This window comes from Anopheles ziemanni, chromosome 3 (assembly GCF_943734765.1).
Source record: "Anopheles ziemanni chromosome 3, idAnoZiCoDA_A2_x.2, whole genome shotgun sequence".
NCBI lineage: Eukaryota > Metazoa > Arthropoda > Insecta > Diptera > Culicidae > Anopheles > Anopheles ziemanni.
Window position 1 is genome coordinate 12,906,065 of NC_080706.1, and position 20,146 is coordinate 12,926,210.

At 46.6% G+C, this 20,146-nt stretch overlaps 1 protein-coding gene across 1 annotated transcript in view; it reads left to right on the forward strand.

The window, feature by feature from the left end:
• LOC131284102 (uncharacterized) overlaps window positions 1-20,146 on the forward strand; it is a 41,186-nt gene extending 21,040 nt beyond the window's left edge. The window contains exons 2-4 of the mRNA XM_058312958.1: window positions 7,851-7,903; window positions 17,388-18,117; window positions 19,134-20,146. Of these exons, the coding sequence (XP_058168941.1) occupies window positions 7,851-7,903; window positions 17,388-18,117; window positions 19,134-20,146 (1,796 nt within the window). The remainder of the gene's footprint in view (window positions 1-7,850; window positions 7,904-17,387; window positions 18,118-19,133) is intronic.

The window sequence follows — 20,146 nt, forward strand, 5'->3', positions numbered from 1 at the left end:
TAAATTACATGCAAGACCCTATTACTTCATCAGTTTGGTTCGCCCGGTGCAAACGCCTGCTCGACTGCTCGAAGGTCGTGTGATGTCCGTTTGCATACCGTTCAGGCGCATCAGAACGTCACGAAGCGCTGTCCTTTCCAGCACATTCGACTGGTGATGTAGCCTGCTCTGTTTGATTATGTAAGTGATTTTGTTTTCTTTTTTGTACTCCTTCTGTTCATCTGAAAAACGACACTACACGATGGAGTCACTGACACCGCGGCTCTTGCCAACGCTCGCGACGCTATGGTTTATGAATAATGCACGAACATTTATTGCATCCGACGATAAATCGCTCCGGTGGCTCGGTGGAGGAAAGCGTTAGAAGGACACTTTTTGCTGCCTTCACCAGCAGCTTTCCGTTGCCAAGGAGGGTGTTCGTTTGAAATGGGGATCGAAACAAATGGCCTGCTCACATGGAGACGTGTTTAGCGTGGCTTTTGCACCCCGTTCGCACTGATGTTCCGATGCGAGCACGATGCGTTCACCGAGCGAGTTTGAATAAAAGATGAAAAATGGATTCTGATGAAAAGGATTGCGGTCCCCGATTGCAGCCCCGCCTGAATGGGTTTCCTTATACTCGACTCCCTTTTGAAGCCATCCCTGGTCCGTGTTACCACAACGATAAATCTTGCCGGGAGGTGCATGCGCGTGGGCGGAAAATAACCGGTTCGATGGCTGCCTGATTTGATTTTCTTCCGCGTCGTACAGGGATCGGTACCACCGCAGTATGTAGATTCAATACACCGAGCCGTCGTTAGAATACCCTTTTTTTCGGGAAGCATCAAACCTTTTCGAGTGCTACCACCGGGCTCAGTGAGCTTGCGTTAATCCCCCTTACTCCGTTCACGAATCAGAGCGTATCGAATGAAGTCATGGCGGCTGCATGAAAGTTAAACCACCCCGTAAACTATTCACTGCGTGTTAGGTTATCCCTGCTCGCGTTTCTTTTTCCTCACACTCTCCCTACGCGATAATTCATGCACTGCCCTCGAGCGCATTACTGTTTCGTCGCATATCTCACACCGACACTATACACTCCATTTTTATTCCCTATCAGAAAAGCAAAACCCTTTTCCGTGTTGGGCGTGTATAGCAGACTTGCACATTTTCTTTTGGAAAAAAAACCCGAAGCGAACATTATTTTACCGGCTTTATTTATCGAGAGTGAGATAAAAAGGAGAACAGGTGGAGAAGTAGGGAGAAGACAGCGCAATGCCAAATAGAAAACGGGACGAGGGTGGCATACGAACATTTCCGTGCAATTTTCACTTCATTCGTGTGCCATTAATCTTTTCTACCACTTCCCTCTTACGGGGTTTGTATTGAGCGTGTGTGGATGTGTGTAACAGGAAGCGCTGAAGGTGGCCAGCATGTAGAGGCAGTGATTTAAAATGTATGCACCAGCTAAAACGAATAAAACAACTTATCCTCTTATCCCGAAAAGCGTACACAAAAAAGAACGTTCGAGTGAAACTTTTTAAAACGATTCATTACCGTTGGCGTTGATGAAAAGAAAATTTCCTTGGTGGAAAGTGGTTTCTTGTTTCGTCCCTGACAAACTCCATCCGGAAGTAAGTGGTAATGTCTTTTGTGCGGTGGATTGTGTTTCAACAAAGTTAAGACCATTTCAATTCACAGCTGCACCTGGTGCTTGGAATTGAATTTGAAGTGTGCCGATTACTTTTATTGGTCAAATAGATTATCCCATTTTTGTGACAGGAAGCACTTACAGAGAGACTGTATTCGTTTTAATTTGAAAAAGATTTTGTTATCTAAACCAGCAAACATTATTGCTGAACTTAAAGTGTGCTGTCCATTTTATTTTACAATATAATTGTTTTTTAAGAACTTGTCAAATATTTGCAATCAAAAATTGCTTCAGGATAATATAAATCACAGGAACGTCGATTCTTCGAAAAATTTAATAAGCCTGCGCGAGTAAAGAGGAATCGCAACCAATTGCTCATTTCAAAGTTTAACGATTCTGCGAAATTATTTCCGCATTCAACTCACCGAAGGCCTGCGGCCGTTCGAAGGAAAACACTTTAATGCCACTGCTGAAAAGGCTCGGCATCAAGCGATCTATGGCCTCCCGAATTCAAGGCGAACCATGGGCCTCCGAGAAGCTGCTGGTAATTATGTTTTCAATTTCTTACCGAAGCCTTGGTTCGCTCCACCGAGACCCGAACGTAATAGCGTTTCGTTTCGATTGCCAGTTCCGCCACCGTATGGCCCCGAGGCGGCCAATATTTGACATCAATTTGTATCGATGATCTGCCCGGCCGTCGGGGCCCAATAAAGGAGCCTCGTATGCAAAGCAAAACACCCCGCAAGACGACGGAAACGATGGCTCCTCGGTGGCAGGCGACAGTGTGTGTGTGTGTGTGTGCACACTTTTCCATACGGCAAGCGGGCATGAAATCAGGTTAGTTGCCAATCCGATTAACTGCTCGAAAACGGGTCACCGGATGCGCCTGCAGGGTATACACTACGCCGAGCACGAGCTTCGATCCGGTATCGAGGTTGGTCTGAGCTTCGATGATTGAATACCGACCGCTGAAACCAGGCGCTCGTTCGCCTCATTAAATGTGCTATACAAAATGCTATACCCAGCCCCGCTTTCGGCCCCCTTCCCCCCGCAATGTGGTCGGTGGCAATTTTACCGCTAATTAAAGTAAATTAAAACGCTCATTAGAATTTTATTCAATTACCGCACGCCAAGTCAACCGTCGCTGCGCCAGCTATTAGTCAACCACTCCAGCCGGGGCTGGGAGCCCTCAGGCCATCGCAATGCTGAAGCACCAACTGGACACTCGAGACGGTGTAGAGGAAATGGGGCGAGTCGGTTGGCGCAGCGATTAAAATTAATTACACTAAACCGTCAGCGGAAACTTTGTGGCACCGCAGCTGGACGGAGCGTTAGCCATTAGGCTGGCGCGCCTGACGTCTGGCAGTGGCCAGCAGAGGTCCTGAAGTCCCTTGGGTTGAGTCGGGTTTCGCGAGTGGCCAGCTGTCAAAATATTTCTCAATTACGGCACAACTTTACCAACGACTGGAAGCGCGTCGGGGGTCTACGAAACACTGAGCTGCTATATAAGGCAACGTTTAGCGATTCGAAAGTTTCTTCGCATGACCGTTTCTATTAACGAAAACAGATTGTGTTCTAAAGTAGTTTAAACTGCAGAAACATCTTTGTTTGTTTGTATTATTATTTTTTTGATTTGTGTACCATAAAAAGATGAGCAAAGTTTAGAAACTTTGAGCCCAGAACAACCAAAATGATTGAATGTTACCAACCGATAAGAGTTGCTATCGTCTAAAATAGCCTTACCAAAATATTTAGAATGTTGTGTTCCAACATGTTTTCATTACTAATAGAAGTAATTAATATATTCAAACTCGAAGTGGTTGTCAAAAGTAAATGAAACTAAATGTGATTGAACAAAAAAACATCACTTAATAGTAAGCTGAGGTCGTGACGAACCTTTTCTTCCAAATGACTTGTTGAACCTCTTAGAAAACCCCTCATAACTCAGTATTGTTCTTAGCGCGGGCCAACCATCAAGCTCGTGAATGTTTTATCACCAATGCAAACATCTTTAATTACAAGCAAATAAAACTTGGAATCGAGTAAATGCTCCCCGTCGGTTTCAGCTTTTCACGCTGTTGTGTTTTCCCTCTCCAAACCAGCAAGTGGTTTTGGAAGAAGTTGTCGATTTCAGCACGCTTCATTAAGACGCGAATTGAGATAAATCCATCAGGCAAATGGGTACGCCAGTAGTTCATTCGGTTTTGGGTATGGGTTTTGTGTAAGTGTATGTTTGGTGTGTTGCCACGTACCACCAAAGTCAACCCGTTCCCTCCGGACGTCGTGGACCACCTGAAAACGAAAGGAGGAAGGGCTCAAACTCAATTAACGTCGGGCCAAACTTTCTCAAGTTCCATTTGTGCAGCAAAGTTTTCGCATGAAAGAGGTAGATTAGGCAACCCCCGGAGGAAAGCACCATTCGGTATCCTTTTGTCACACACACACACATACAGGTGGCTTCTCATGGAGATGGGTGGTTTCGTAAACGCGACAAGTTTAACCCATACCAAGTGAAGCAAAAGCCCCATCGGGCCTGCTTGCTGAAATTTGCTTTTAGCGTGCGTGCGTGGTTGCCGTTCGAGAACGTGAACCATTCCGACGACGTAATAACAGCGGCAGTTCCAGTGTGGAATGGCAATTCGAAATAAAATCACGATTTATTGCGGCAATTGAATCTAAAGAGCCCCAAACAGTCCATTTACTGATAACGAAGCAAACTGCTGTCCTCCGCTGGAAGTCTGTAAATCACTCCCTGCTCCCTCGGTGTAGTCCACTGTCTCCCTTCGCAAGGCAACCGAAAAGCAGAATCAATCATCGGCAAACACCAACGATCACCCACACACCCACCCGGCCGGCCAGTCGACGGTCCGGCGGTTTGCTATCTTGATCTCATTAAAAGTTACGTTCGCCTCATTAGCGGAAGGTCGTGGCCACGTTTCGTCGTGGTAGGGGAGGAGAGAGAGGGGGGGGACTCCCGGTGTAATTTCCTAAGGCGGTCGCCCATAACCACCTCCACCGCCACCATCGATCGTATCGCCTTACACCGTGTTGCTGGCACGGGTGCCTTTTCTTCGGGGAAATTCTGAACCTTCCGGAGATCCGCTTCGGCGGAAAATCGATAGTGGATGGAAAGTTTTCGATTAATAGCCAGCTTGAGCCGGCCGGAGGTACTGCGCTGGAGCTCCATGCGACCCCAAGGAATGGGAAATCTTTCATCATAATTTTCACTCGACCGACTAGCTGATACCCGCTCGGATGCTGGCGCATTATCCATACCTATCGCCAAGCCGGAAGCTTACCCATTAACGCGCGCCCGACAATCCTTTGCAAGCAGGGTTACTGCAGACGTTTCATTATCTTCAGCTGCCAGCATCTTCCGGACTGGAGGTGAAATACAAGCGAGTCAGCAAGTCGCTTAGTGTCGGCAAATGATAGCCTATCAAACGACAGCATGAAAGAGAGAAAGAGAGAGAGTGGGACGAAGGGGTCGATATCGAACGATGGACAAACGAGGTACATCTTGGAAAAACTTCTCGCCGCCACCACCTCCCCCCCCAAAGGTTGGAAGATCGGAGCGTCTCGCAAACCCACGTCATTAAATCAAAACCGTCATCTCATCGTTTCAGCGGTTCGTATCTCCGAGTCACGCTCGATGAAGCACGAACCGGCCAAAAGACCGCCCCCTCCAGTGGCCGCTCTAAGCTGCGTGAACTCCTGGGGCGAACTTGTAGCATGGTTCCAGTGCCTCAGAACCTAGAGGAAGACCCTAGGAAGAAGGTGTAAAAAAAGATATGGAACGAAAAGGACTCGAGTCAACAAATTTCATAAGGAAAACTTTTCTCCTCACATCCCTCTTTCCCCCCTCATTGATCCGACAACGGTAGCCAACCGATCGCTCAGGAACGCCTCCCCGGCATCGCCCGATGGGTACATAATTTCGATCCGGAGCGATTCATCATCTTGCGAGCGCTGCCAACTTTTTCACTTTCAGCTTTTCTCGCACAGGATTTGTATTCTTTTTCGAAAGAAAACCCACCCGCCATGAGAGCCGGTGGATGTCGGAGTGAAAGTCAGCCCTGGTGTAACGGATTGTTCGGGAGTGGGTTTCTGGAAGGTATGCAAAAAGAAACACAACAAGCTAAGCCGGAAAGCGTGCTGCAACATGCAACAGAGAGTTTTCCGCGTTCGCGTGGAGAAGAAGTGAATCCGATATCATTTTTAAGAGGAACGGATCGTTTTTAAAAGTTTTTTTTTCAGTCTGAAGGAAATAAAACACGTCAAGGGATAAGAAAAACCATCACACACACACACACACTCATACTCACTCTAACGGAAATGCACGTTATAGATACGTGAGGCAGTAGATGGAAAAACGTGGGTTATGGTGTGCCTTTTCCATCCGGCGTTCGGAAGTGAACTGAAAACAAAAAAAAAACACTGAAAAGGAAGAATATGCAGCCCGGAACGGAACGACTCCGGGATCCGTTCCGCACGGCAAGTGGTTCCATATCAAGACGGTGGAACGTGATTTGCAATTATTATTAGTCGTGGAGCTGACTTTGCGCCGACACGTAGGCCATCGCAGCGGCCCGTACTCCATTGTGGATTGCTAAATGAAAAGAAATCGTGAACTCTCGGGAAAGGGAGGGGGTAGGAAGAGACGCGTGGAAAAGGATGCAGGTTGTAAAACGAAACACGAGCACGAATGTTGCTGGTGGAAGTAAAAAATGCATCTACCCTCCGCCGTAGGAGGAAACATGTTTTTTTGATTCAAGCACTTGGCATGCGATTTTCCAGCTCGCTAAACTGGGTGAAAGTTTTCCCCCCCACTTGCTCGTAAAACCGGGAGCCATATAATCGAAAATGATAGCCAATAGTAAAATGGGAACAGTGCGAGGAGAGCAAAAAACATCACAAACACATTCCCGTACGAGCGAATCGTAAAATTATCCCATAAAGGTGAGCGCTTTTTCTCCCTTGGGGGAAAATCTGTCCCTCGCAGGGCCCGTCGATGGCCGGGTCATTAGGTGTCCAATTTACGTGCGAAACTTTTACGGGGTAGCAAAAGAAAAAGGGTTCCAACAGGTTCGACACCCATGAAAGTGTGATGGATGATGGACCGTTTTCCATATTTCCCTTCGGGCAGCTTTCACCGGGAGGCCCGCCCTTCCTCCGTTTTTGGCACCCTTATGACTGGCGTGAGCGGTGATTTTCTCTTTATTTCGGGCAACCCAATTTCCAGCCTCATTTTCCATCAGCTCCAGGAAGAATTTCACATTTTTTCTACGTTTCTGCTTTTTTGCGCGAGGAAATGAAGCACCTACGGCTGCGTGGGACATGGGAACAATGTTGCAGAGTCGCGCGGGGGCCGGGGACGAGCTGAAAAGTCCATTTACTTTTTCATGACCTATGATCGAAAAACAAACCAACCGGGCTCTGTTGGAAAACAGCCCGCCCGACCGGCGAGAGAACTTGAAATTAGTTTGTTAATTAACATTCACCGATTGAGCCCGCTCCGGTCAACAGCTGCGGGTGGAAAAACAACCAAATAATGTGGCTCCGGGGAGGAAATTGAAAATGGTAATCGAAAAACATCATACACGACGAGGCCCGGGGGGTGAGAAAACGGGGAATGTTGGCGGGAGAGGGAAATTAGAATCATCAGAATTGACGACTGACGGCATCGGGTCGGCCTGAAAACTGGCGTCCATTTTCAAGTGAACGGTTTTTTTGGAACACTGGATTGATTGGAGCCTTGAGGGTGACCCACTTTCGGGAAAATAGAACATTGCGCGTGCACACACTCACAACCACACACATATATATGCGCCAGAAACATAGAGCACATGAGCAGACACGGGAGGACACGGGATTAGGGCCATCATTTCCGGCAGTGATGTTGATTGGAAATCGTTTTTCCAAGGGAAAAGCCGAACTGCATTCATCTCTTTCGGGAGTGCTGGAACATTTCGATCCATTTCCATGCGCCGCTGCAACTATTAACCTACAAAATGATTCACAGTTTCAACTTGCGCTTAGATTTCGTGACGGTTTTCCCATCAGCATCCCCATCATTATCGTCATCGTCGAAGCCACCATTCATTGACATCGTCATCGTCAAAGCTATGGTCGAGTTGCACCTTTTTAGGAAAAGTTCATTCAGCAGTTAATCGGATTGTTTTCCGTTCCTTTCTCTTTCCCGGTTGCGGTTTTTTTCCAGGCGGCCCCGATGCGAACCTACCAGAAGCGACCACCCATCGCGTACCACACAAGGTAAGTCACAACGGTTCGTGTGCGTCACGGTATGTCCGAGTGGTAGCGGGTAGAAAAGCCTCCGAGCGTGTGGTTACCCGTTCTGCATCCTTTCGTAGTAAGCGGTAGGCTACGATGAACGTGGTAGTAAATCCGATTACATCACCAAGGACGATCGGGAGACCGATGTCAGCATCATCTTCGGGTTGCGCCAGCGGAAACATTAATACAGGGTTTATCGATGTCAATTTGCATACTCAGCGTGCTGCTGTTATACCCCGTTGCAGTTGCTGACAAAGTTCTCCAGCGCCCAGAAGTGCATCCACATTTTGTTTTTTGGGTTTAAACGCGGGGAAACAGTTGACCTACTTTGATGGTTCTTTCATTTGGGGATCATTTAATATTGACATTTGTTGTTCGGAGTTCTCATTTATTATTAACCTTTCATTTATTATTCTAGTCTTACTTTTAAAACGACATTACCGAAAGTTTTGTTTTTAGTTTATTTGTAAAACGTTTTGTTTCAGACGTTTTTACTTTATTCTATTTATTCTCTTAATCCTCATGCACAGAATAAACTACTCAGTCATCTCTAATACACGAGAACCTAGCTATGAAAACCGACGTTTCAATCCGCGCATGAACGAGCGTCCACATTGCAGTCCTCTTTAGCAGAATCTATGTTTTAAAAATAAATCGCTCTCGTTCAGTGGTCTGCGTCATCCTCACCAGCAGCACGATCGCCATCCTCTATCCCAACTCTCACGGAAAGCCCCGTCTCACGTGCGACGATGGCTTAGGGCGAAAAATGCTTTCTCGACTGAAACAGGGCAGGCGGAAATAAAAAAAATAATTCCCGTCCCAAACGGTCGGTGAAGCAACATTGCAAGAAGCAGCCTTCGAGGCTGGTTCGGATAGACTGATGACGGGGTGTATGAAAGTGTGCGCCACGCCATGCACCGATCCGATTCACTAAAGTCAGCATTCTCTGAACAAAACAGAGTCTCCTTAGCTCCGATAACGTTCGGAGGGGATGGGGCATGGGAAAGTATGGGATTTGCCCACCGACGATAAACCCTATCCTCTCGTTATCTATGGCGGACGAGTCGTGTTGGTCGGTTTTTTGTAAAACCTCAACCCAGTTCGTATTCCGCACACGGTAGGGTTACTCTTTGGGCTTCCACAAGTTGCCGGACTTGATGTGAAATAAAAGGAAAATAATCGACAAATTCCGGCAGCGTGAAGCGTCAAGTGAATCGAATCACCACTTTTTCACGCATGCATTTATGGTGATGCTGTTTTTCATTTTGTTCTAGCAAAATATCGTCAAAGCTTTTCAAACCCCTTTTACGCGATGTCTGTTTCCGCCTGCGCTTAGCGAAATCGGATTTGAACCGTTTTTCCCAGCGAAACCCCGTACATTTTTAATGGAAAAATTTGTATGGTGTTTTTTAGCTGGCATCGAACTTAAATCCGGTATTTATAATCAAACCATTCGAGGTGCAACAGGAACATATACTTGTGTGATGCTTGGCGTTTTGTTCAATCTCTGTTATTGTTCACCATCACGTTGAATAAATTCATCTGCAACAGCATTATTGTCAAGAATTTGTCCATGGCTTGCATTGCTTTTACGGGACGAATAGTAAAAAAACTTTAATCCTTCAAACCTTTTTCGTTACTTCAAAAAGTTTAAAAATGCTTTATTTTACTTTTAAATAAAAACTTTTAACGAATTATGAAGCTCTATTACGTAAGTGACACTGAGCTTACATTAACGCGACACTTTAATAGGCCGGTTTGAAGTACAAAATTAACTAGCTCAAAGCCAAAATTGGTTCGCGTGATTATGCTCGTCTTCTATTACCTACAGCTAGCGCATGGCGTAAACCCGGAAAGGCGGTCCGAAAGCGATAACGGTTTTTGATGTCGTCCGAAGTGATCAACGAACCCGACCGACCGGACCGGCGCTCCGGTTGATTGAATTTTCTTGAAAGGCCGTTTCCCACAAAGGTCCGCCGCAAGTCGATGAAAATATTGGTTTCCTTTGGCGAGGCGGCAGCGAACCGTTCGGCTGGAAGGAGGTGCTTGCTCACGAATTTTATCAGATTGCTGGGAGCAGGGATATGCCCCCCCCCCCTCCCCCTCCTTCTTTCCTGGGACTATCAAGGCCGACCCTGTGAGCTCACTTTCGGTACCTTAACCCAATGGCAAAAATTGAAAAACGCTATAAAAGCGCTGTAATCAATGATTACAGCCAGGCATTGCTTTCGAGTTCCTTCGGAAAAAAGGGTGCAAAAAGGAAAAGCCTCGGGCCAGGAAGCCCGGGCTCACTGCTTATCGGTCGGCATGAAGCGATCCAATTTGTACGATTAGGGCTTTCATTAGGTGGATTGTGGGTTTGTGTAGGGATCCGGGCATCGATTCGTTTTGGTCCGCATTTTTCGTACCATTAACGTTGGGAACTGGAGACTTATCTGAAGCAGGAAAAATAGGCGCCCCTTGGGAAGCAGGTTTATAAAATTAAAAGACACTGAAGAAAATGTGATAGCTTAATAATTATTTTGATTTAGTACCCTTGAAGTATTATAATTTTGTTAGTGAGAGTAATTTACTAAAATTTGTCGAAAACTGTGATTAAAAAGTCTATCAATTGAATTAATATAAAATCTTAAGATCAATCTACGAATCAATCTAAAAGCAATTGAGGACTCTCATTCTCTCTCACTCTGCCCGATTGGCAGCAAATTTTCAACGGAAAATTAACTTTTCAATTGATTCAATTATCGGACGATGATTGATTTTCCACTTCACACTTCAGCTTCGACTGCAGCAAATGGCGTCGAAGTGCATTGAGCCAGACTAATTAACCGGCAGTGCTGTGGCCAGAGAGTCTTCCTGATTGACACCCACAGAAGTCTCATGTCCGGGTTGCCTGTCGCCACTCGAGTCGAGCCGGCATATCTGTTGGGACGTCAGCGAGTCAGCCGGAACGACATGATTGGAAAACCCCCCGCCGGAGCACTATATTGTGCTCATAAATGTCCACCCACGGGGACACTGTGGGCCACCGTTGACCTATATGAGGCCCGTTTCGGAAGCGTACGGAAGTCGAACCAATGGTTGAGGCGTGATTGACGGTTTCCTCCCTGGAGCCTGAAGGTGGATAATTACTTCTGACATCACTTCCACGGATCCGGCGGGACGTGCTGTCAATTCGTACGGCAAGAACGGTCCATATCGTCGCAGTCTGGAGAACAACTATCACACGGAGCGGAAGAAAAGTCTAGTATTATCCCTTAATACCACGCCAGGACGGAGTGATACGGATTAATTGACAGATGGTTATTATATTATTCTACCACAATTTCCAAGCGGGGTTAAGAAGGCTCGCTCTATCCGCTCTCGATACGAAGAGGGGGACGAGAAAGGGACGTAGTTGGACTTAATTTACCGATAATCTGATTAAAACCGGGAGTCAACATAATTACCATAATCGCAGATGGTGCAACCGATGGTAAGGTCTACCCTCATCGGATGCAGCAACAAAGCGGCGGAGATAATTATTCCCTCGAGATGCGTCGCTTACCACGATATCAATTCGACGTCCGACACAATGCAAAAAGGTCCCGGGCACTTGATTCTCCTCCCTCTCTCCTCTCGCTCTCTGCCTGACCCTGACCAATGTTTCCGACCCGTTCCGAGCATCTCATGGGGGTGAGGTCCAACCAGGGTCAAGTTCAAAACCGGAACCGCTCCGGGGCAGCTCCCAGCGAACCTAATTGAATTTCCATCGAACAACTGTGGAAAACCTAATTGATTTATGTTGTCTACCCACACTACACACACACACACACTTACAAACAAACACTTACGCAAAGGCTTTGCCTAACGTGCTTTCATTTCCATTTCTGTTGCGCGCTCCCTTTTGTTGTTTTGATGTGGTTTTCCCATGCCCGTTTTTCCAGCGGACAGATTGCACCCGTCACACGTCCGACGCCGTGGGTGATAAATCTTTCCTCGAGGGCAGATTCGTCCGAACCGACGGTACCACGCAACAAATGATGCTTGCTTACAAAATACTGAACCCAGCCTGGGAGCCCAGTCCCGAGAATTCGTTTTTCATCCTTCCAGGAAGTTTTGCGAACCCGACGAAAATAAATAAGTAAAAAAAACTACAACGAAACCTGCTTCTTCGTTGGACAAAGCGGTAGACGGACGAACAAACACCGGAAACAATAACGCACAACAGGCGGTGTGTGAAGGATCGGAAAAACCAGGGGTTGCTAGGCAACAGGTTTCCGGTTGCTGAACCGTGAAGAAAAAGAAAAACACAACCCCGGCCGTTTTCCTAGATTTCCACCGGTTGGTTGCGTCGGTTCGCTTGCGTAATGCGGGCCAATTCTTTGGCGAACCGCACCGCACGAATCAACGAATTTCAATCCCGTACGCTGCAGAGTGATGAATGAGGAAACATTCTACGAACTTCACGTCGGCCAACGACGACGACAATAGAATCGAACACGGTGAAAGAAAAATGGGCTCCCTTTTTGCCGATATTGAGTGCTCCGTACCCTTTGCGACGTTTGACGAAAGCCTTCCACGTGGTTTTCCCGCACAAAAGTACATTCGCCAACTAATATTGTAGCTCATGTGTTGGGAAAGTCATGAAGCAAATCCTTCTCACCAATGGTTCATAAAAGCAAAATCTTGCTCCTTAGTTCAAGCCATAAACCTTTTCTTAACACCCAACATAACAACATAATATTACTTTTAACCTAAAAAAGAGGGGTTTTCAAAGTGATTTGTTGCCAACGTGATCAGGATATGTTTTCTTGACACTTGTCAGAATACAATCTTATAAAGAAAATATATTTCTTATGACAGCATATTAAAAATCGAAAACATGTTCAAAAACAGATGGGTGATTTATTTTGAATATCTTTCGTAAACAATCAATATTCAAAAATATTAGTTTGAAAATTGAATAAACACATCATATGATACAAGAAGACACCGTCTCTGAACAAAATTGATCTAAAAGAGCTTATCTAAACAAGCGATTATAATTAGTGTTGATTTGTTTGCCTGGCACAACCCTCGTGGCGGATGAATCAGATTCCAAAGCCATCCGATGATCACTAATTAGTGATTTGTTTACCACGCGCGTGGCAAGCTGGCATGAAGGATCATCAATTCCATCACGGCTCGGATGCGTTGGGTGTGTGTTTGTGTCTGTGATCGTGAGAAAGCAATACATTCCGCGGCCTCGTCAAAATCCTCGTGGTATGGGGATATATCGGCAAGTATATCGCTTTGAAGGAAGATTACAAATTATGTTAACGCACTCAGTTCGCACTTTTCGTTCGTCGAGCGCTTTTACCTTCCCCCTGTCTCGCTTACCCACCTCCCCTTGTTGTCCTAAATCAGTCAAAACGCGATGGGAATTAATTTACTTTCGGCTGGTGTCATTTATCTCACAACCCTGCCACGTATCCGATCTCGCCTACGCAACATCACTTCGAGCGCACGGGAACTCTATTTTGCTGTTACGCGTCTTCTTCTCTTTTCATCCATCTGAAACACACACACAACACACACACATACACACACACACAGCCATAGGGCGGTGACAAAGCTTTTGCAACGCTCTGCCTTTTGCGCCTCCATTCGGCTGATAAATTACCCGACCGTCCGGACCGAATCAATCGAAGGGCGTAGTAACGGTTCGGAAATGTTCGAACGCAGCGCACGAGATGCCAGCTGTCACATTCATCTTCATTTTTCTACCGGCTCCCGACCGATCGGCCGCACGTTCCGAAGGGCCCTCGAGCCGAGCCTCGGACGTGTGCGGCGTGTGTCGATGTGCTCCGTTTGTTTATTTCCATTCTTTTTTTTTCCCACCACCGCTCGCGAGATAAAGTCGGCATCTCCACAACGACAGCGCAAGGGCAGACACTCGAGCCAAGCACCAGCGAGCGGCGCCGGTTGAGGATTGTAAATTTATGACCTCCTCTGTCATCGGTGTCCTTGCCGGCGACGGCGTTCTCTCCGAACACCACGAATTCCGATCGATCGAGTTCCCAACGGGTGGAACGAAAAAAGCCACCCCTCCCCATCGGCACGCAGACGAGCGAACGTGGGTCTTTGGCTTTTTCCCCCTCCTCCTGCGGGACCATGTTTTTCCAACATCCCCACAAAAATACCCTCAGCGTCTCTCACGATTCCTCTTCGTCCAGCCCGTACGCCTGGAGTGGATGAGTGATGGACGACAATTTACTAGCCAACTTGGCCGGCGATGAAACGGTATGTAAATGCAACAAGCAAACAAAAAAGTGAACTGGATGATGGGCGTGAGGGAAAAGCAAAAAAGAAACAAACATTCCTCCACTCCTCCGCCAGGTCCAAGCAGAACTGACTAGGGTCATATTCGTTGCGCCCGGCGGCGGTTCGTTAGTAACAGTGTAAAAAATGTTTCCAGCCGGCAGCCACAACAGCAAATACACCGAAACGAGTGCCCAACGAAACGGTGGTGGTTAAAAATGACGAAAATCGATCTAGCAGCATAAACCACCGGGCGCCTCCATTCCACCGGTCAGTTTTTCCACCGGTCCAGCCGGTCGATTTGCCCATGGATTGCTATTGATTTTTCTGCCTGTTTCGAAGTCGTTGATATATGATGATCGGTTAACAATCATTCTCGAATATTTACAGCAGAAAACGCAGCACATGCCTTGCCATGCGAAAATTGCGTTCAAACTATTTCGAAGTTGTTCTTCTCGCTAGACTATGTAACAAAAAGTTAAAATAAGTTCAAGTAAGTTGAAGTAAGCTCCAAATAAATATAATCTACAGAGTTTTTATTTATGTTATTTTTTTTTTGTTATATGTGCTCTTTTGTTGTATAAATTCTGAGTTATCTCTAAGTTGTTGGCTATATTTTTTTCTGATTCATTTTTTCGGTCAAAAAACTTTCAATCAGAAATCTGAGAAAGTTAAAAAAGATTGACTGTATCTCGTAGTGAGAAGTTTTTCAAAGACTAGCAAATGAAAGGAGCGCAACTCAAGTTTAGTTAATGACTACTTTTTCTTTATTTTACCTTTAGTGTTCGAATTTTGTATGAATAATTTCATAATCATTTCAATAATGCACTTCCAACATTTTCACCAGGACCTAGAAACTGACCATCTTATAAACACAAATTATGTTCATGTATGTATGAATGTTATCAGCTATATTGCTGAAAACTTTTGGTTTTCTTTGCCACTTTCAATTTGTGACAAGCTTATTCTTGACTTCACCAAAAATGAAGCCCTCACATAAAGCCCCTAGCCGTGACAAATAATAGGGCAAAACTTTGGTAAAAAATGAACTTTTCCCAAAGATTCAAATTCAGCTTATCTATCATCTGTCACCGGCAGTAGCTTCGGCTTCCCGAGTACCGAAATCTTTATGACGTTGGAAAATATTAAACGACTTTCTGGCACCATGCAACGGAGCAGCATTTGCTCTTTTCTTGGCTATACTTTTCGCGCACCATCCGAGGGGAAAAGGGCCACTTTGCCAATGTAAACCAAAGAGAGGGAGAAAGCAAAAAAACCAGCTCCGTACCTCAGGGGGGCAACATTTCAAACGTGTTCATTGCTGACGGTGCGTAAAGTTTGCTTAACGTTGCTACGGTCTCATGGCGCAGGGGAATCGATTGTGCTTTCTTCCACCAACCATTCTTTTTTTCTTCTGCAGTTTGGTTTTTCATACCGGAAGGATACTGGAGTGTTATATTTTCATTTTTGTGGGTGGATTTCCAGCGATGGAAATTGAGAAGTTAAACAGAATTTACCGAAGCCTTTCGCCGTGCCATCGCGTTACTAAAGGTTGACGATGTTTGGCACTTTTCGAGCCGCTTCACTGGATGCATGCAGTTAACCGCAGAAGAATGAAAATAAATAAACAGAAAACTGAAGAAGGAGAGGACCACACCCACTTCTATACACTACCTGCCAGAGGAAAAATCGGGAACCGTAATAAGGAAAATGAAAGCAGATTTTTCTACCTCAATAAGCCCGAATAAAATCGATGAACGGTAACCACAGCGAGCTGCGAGTTTTCCTATCCACCCACGATCGCGCCGCTTTGGCCCAAAAGCTTTTCCAAGCTCCATAATAATGATGAACACTGCAGAAATAATAACACGGGTGTATCCAAACCTCACCACGATTTCTTCGTGCCAAACGACATAAATTACACGAAATTGACGATGGAGCCTTCGGTGAAGCCGGTAAAATGAGAAAATAACAAACAAACACATATATACAAGCGAGTGTTTTCCGCTGTGCCTCGAAGAACGCAACGGAAAGCATTTGCTGATTGTTGTCCGTAATGATGCTTTGATTTTTATTTGCTACGTAAAACACGGCTTTTTATGTCTACCGTTGGTGTGGAGGATGTCGTCGGAGCTGTGCGCTTTGATTTCTGCTCGAGGATTGTCTTTCACGCTCGGTGCTGTCGGTATTTTGAATTTATTGTTTCACTCGAATCAACCCCGCGGTATCATTTTTCCGGAAAGCTGTTCATAAAGCAAATTGGTGCTTTTATTTCGTTCATTCTTATTGTGACACCCAACGGATCTCAGTTTACTGAAATCGTTGTAATTTGCTTTCGACTCGGATATTCATCAACTCGATTATTTCCGAGGACGTCAATATAATATGAAACACTGTTGCATTTTGTATTGTTAACAGCACCATTCTTTGTGGTGATGTTTTTGAGAATGCCGTGCGCTGTGAATTAATATTAATCGAGTGCAGTGAAAACCGACATCAATGCGAACATTCCGAAGCAAATCCAAACTGTCTATTGCGTTGTCGGAAAAGCACTCCATCCGCTGGCATGTTTCCGCCGGTACTATTTTTGGCACTATCGAACGGTTCGTTTCCCGAGGACCAGCTAGCTTCAGTTCAGCCCACTCCTGACGGTTTTGAGGAAACCGCACCCGACCCTCGTTGGGGCGCGCAAAGCCTCAAATTAAATTAATTAAAACTAACTTTAGCGCCGCCGGCCGGGCGCCCGTAAATTAATCGTCATCAGCAGAGTGTGATCCAGGGAGTTTCGGGAAAACCGGGTGGTGGCGTTTTTACTCGAAAGATTTATGCTAAATATTTGAATAATAGTACTCAATCGAAGCGGTTGAGGGTGTGGGAAAAAAGCGACAGAAGCGCGCTGTATACCAACTTCGGACCGTGATTGATTTCGGATCTCGCGTTTGGTATTCTTTTTTAATTTATTTCAAAGTTTAATGTACGCCACAATTTGGAGGGGATGAGTTCAACCCCGCTTAATTGCCCACGCGCTGGAGGCTGGGGTCATACCGACATGCCGACGCAGCTGCTTTCGGACCGGCCGTTAAACCCCGGGACTGTTCGCAAACCATTTCGATTCGCAAATGTTTCGCGGAATTTTATAATAATTTCTTTCCCTATTTTAATTCCATTCCCTACTCCACAGGATAACCCCGGTCTGGCGAAGCATCGGCACCGGCGGGCGAATGGCGAAGATGGCGGCTTCGTGAGTGCCCTCGAGGGAGGCGGAGGGGCTCCGGAGGGGGAGGAAAATTTCATTGCCCTCGCGCCAGACGAGGCGGATATTTATAACTTCTCCAACATCATGAGCATGACCATGGCGAACGGTGGGCGGAGAGCGGCGTCGGTGGCGGCGGCGACGGCTGGAACGGGTGGAACGCGCGCGGACAACGTGAACGAGGCAAATCCTTTTAATGAATTTCGCAACCATCCACGCCAACGGGGCTCCCGGGGGCAAGCACCGGAACCGGACCTGGTCGACGAGCAGCTGGCCCGCCCGGCGGGGGAAAAGGAACTCCCGGAACTGACTCTCGACGATGATGACGCCGGTGGCGACGATGAGGGGGACGGTGGTGATGGGAATGCGTTCGAAACGGTCGCCCTGGAGGGGCCACTGAGGGGCCGCTTCGAGCCGGAAACGGCCGACGACGAGGACGGAGGCAATGGGGGCGAGGTCGAGGCGGACTCCGAGGACGACAACGCGATCGACCGAAGTCGGTTCCTGCGCGGGCCGGTCAAGGAGAAGGCACAAGAGTCGCGGGCGGAGTCGGATGCCGCCCTGCTGAGCAATAGCATCGACTTCCTGAACTCGATCGACGGCGCGTACCTGCTGGCGAATGCGGCTGAAGGATCGAAGAAGAGCGCCGCGGACAATGGTGAGTTCTGGCCGGAAAGGGTTGGGGAGTTTGGTATTTTTAACCCGCCAATGTAATGCATTCCTTTTAAAGGCATTTCATCATACTACTTCTGATGGATTCTGAAAATAGAAGCACCAACAAAACGAATGATCTTTTATCAACAAGGCCCCAAAAACATCCAATACATTTATCATTCAGCTTTATATTTCATAATTTATAAAATTTAAATTTTGATAAAACCACACATTTTTAATGAAGAACCGAATTTAATTTAAATTACAATTTTCCTTAATTGTTTCATGCCTTCATTTCCAAAAGCTTGATTTACAAAGCTTTTTTCATGTGAAACGATCAATAACTTTTCAAAAGAATTATGTTCAATAAATATCTTTTTCTATGAACCAAATGGTCAAGTAAATTAATTTGTCACTTTTTAATTGAATATTTGATTAAGGTGATTTAAAATCGTGAAATGTTTGAAAAAAGAAAACCACAAATAATGTTAAGCTAAATTATATTGTGTGGAAATGTGCAGGATATTACTTTTGCTAATCCATGTGCTTTATCCTTAATCCAACTCCTATTTTAACCCGAAACCTCATCATGCATTTGATAGAGAAGAAATTGACAGGTTTCAATGTTCCAAAAATGTATTTTAAGGAACAGAAAACCATATTCGAAATGACGTTTCATAGTGTTCCAGTGTTTATTTCATTTTTTTAATTGATTTCAACATTATGTGTTAACAGTAGTTGGATTGAAAGTTCTATGATTATTCTTCCCAACAAAGAAATCATTTTTTTGAATTTGAGTTACATTTTCCTCATATGTTCACAGCAATTATTTCTATATTATTGAACTGCCTTGTATATTATGGATACGCGTACTGAATCTTTAGTAGAGTACTATCGAGAATATAAATTTGGTTGTTTCAGCAAATCACAGATTACACCAACACACTTCTGTTGATGAAACAGGGTATATATCGAGTCCAAATTTGGGTATTTACGTTTCTTTATCTCGAACCACAACAGACAACAATATTTCGACACGCAAACCGGAGGGCGACCTCGCGGCACCGGATGGCGGCGAGAACGAGCTGTTCGAGCAGATGGAGAAGAAGGCCAAGTCGTACCGGCTGAAGCTGTACAAGAAGCACAAGAACTTTAAGCACACGCACCACCACCGGGGCGGGCTGTACCACCAGCCGTACCATAGCTTCCACCACGACTACTACCGGCGCAAGATGCTCGAACGGGACCGCGAGCGCTGGAAGAAGATGCAGGAGCTGAAGCCGGACTACCAGGGCCAGATCAACTACTACGAGAACTCGAACAAGCTGGAGACGAGCGACGACATCATGGCGCACCTGAACGGCCACAGCAGCCAGGAGAAGTGGCCGCACTTCGACAAGGTGATGAGCTCGCTCAAGACGGAGCAGAAGCCGGACAACGTGCCGCCGTACATCAAGAAGTACAACCGGCGCAACAAGCAGCTGATCGACCTGCTCGAGGGCACGATCGCGCCGCTCTCGGACTATGGCGCGCACAAGCACCGGGAGCGGAAGTACCATCGCAGGAAAAATCCGCACTGGATGGAGGAGGACCTGTTCGAGGAGCAGCGCCCGAGCCAGTCGAAGAACGCCGGCCTCCAGCGCAACTACATCCAGGAGACGATCCAGTCCTCGACGGTGCACTCGAACGCGCTGCCCGGCGAGGGCATCCACATCATCTACGACAAGAAGCACGCGGGCGAGGACGGGGCCCGCGAGCTGCTGTACGGCCGCCCGACCACCTCCTCCGGCCACCCCGGCCCGGACGGACACCCGAACGCGTACAAACTGTCGTCCCGCGCCGGCCAGTTCGTGTACCATCGCGTCGCGTCCCCGCAGCCGGTCGGCGGCTACGGACGGCTCAAGCGCCAGCGGCTCCCCTTCGTCGCCATCACCGACCGGCGTCTCAGCGCCCCTCCGAAACGGCGCACCCCCCCGGGCAACCCCGGCACTGGCAACGGCAACAACCTTCGGAATCACCAGCCGATGCCTTAA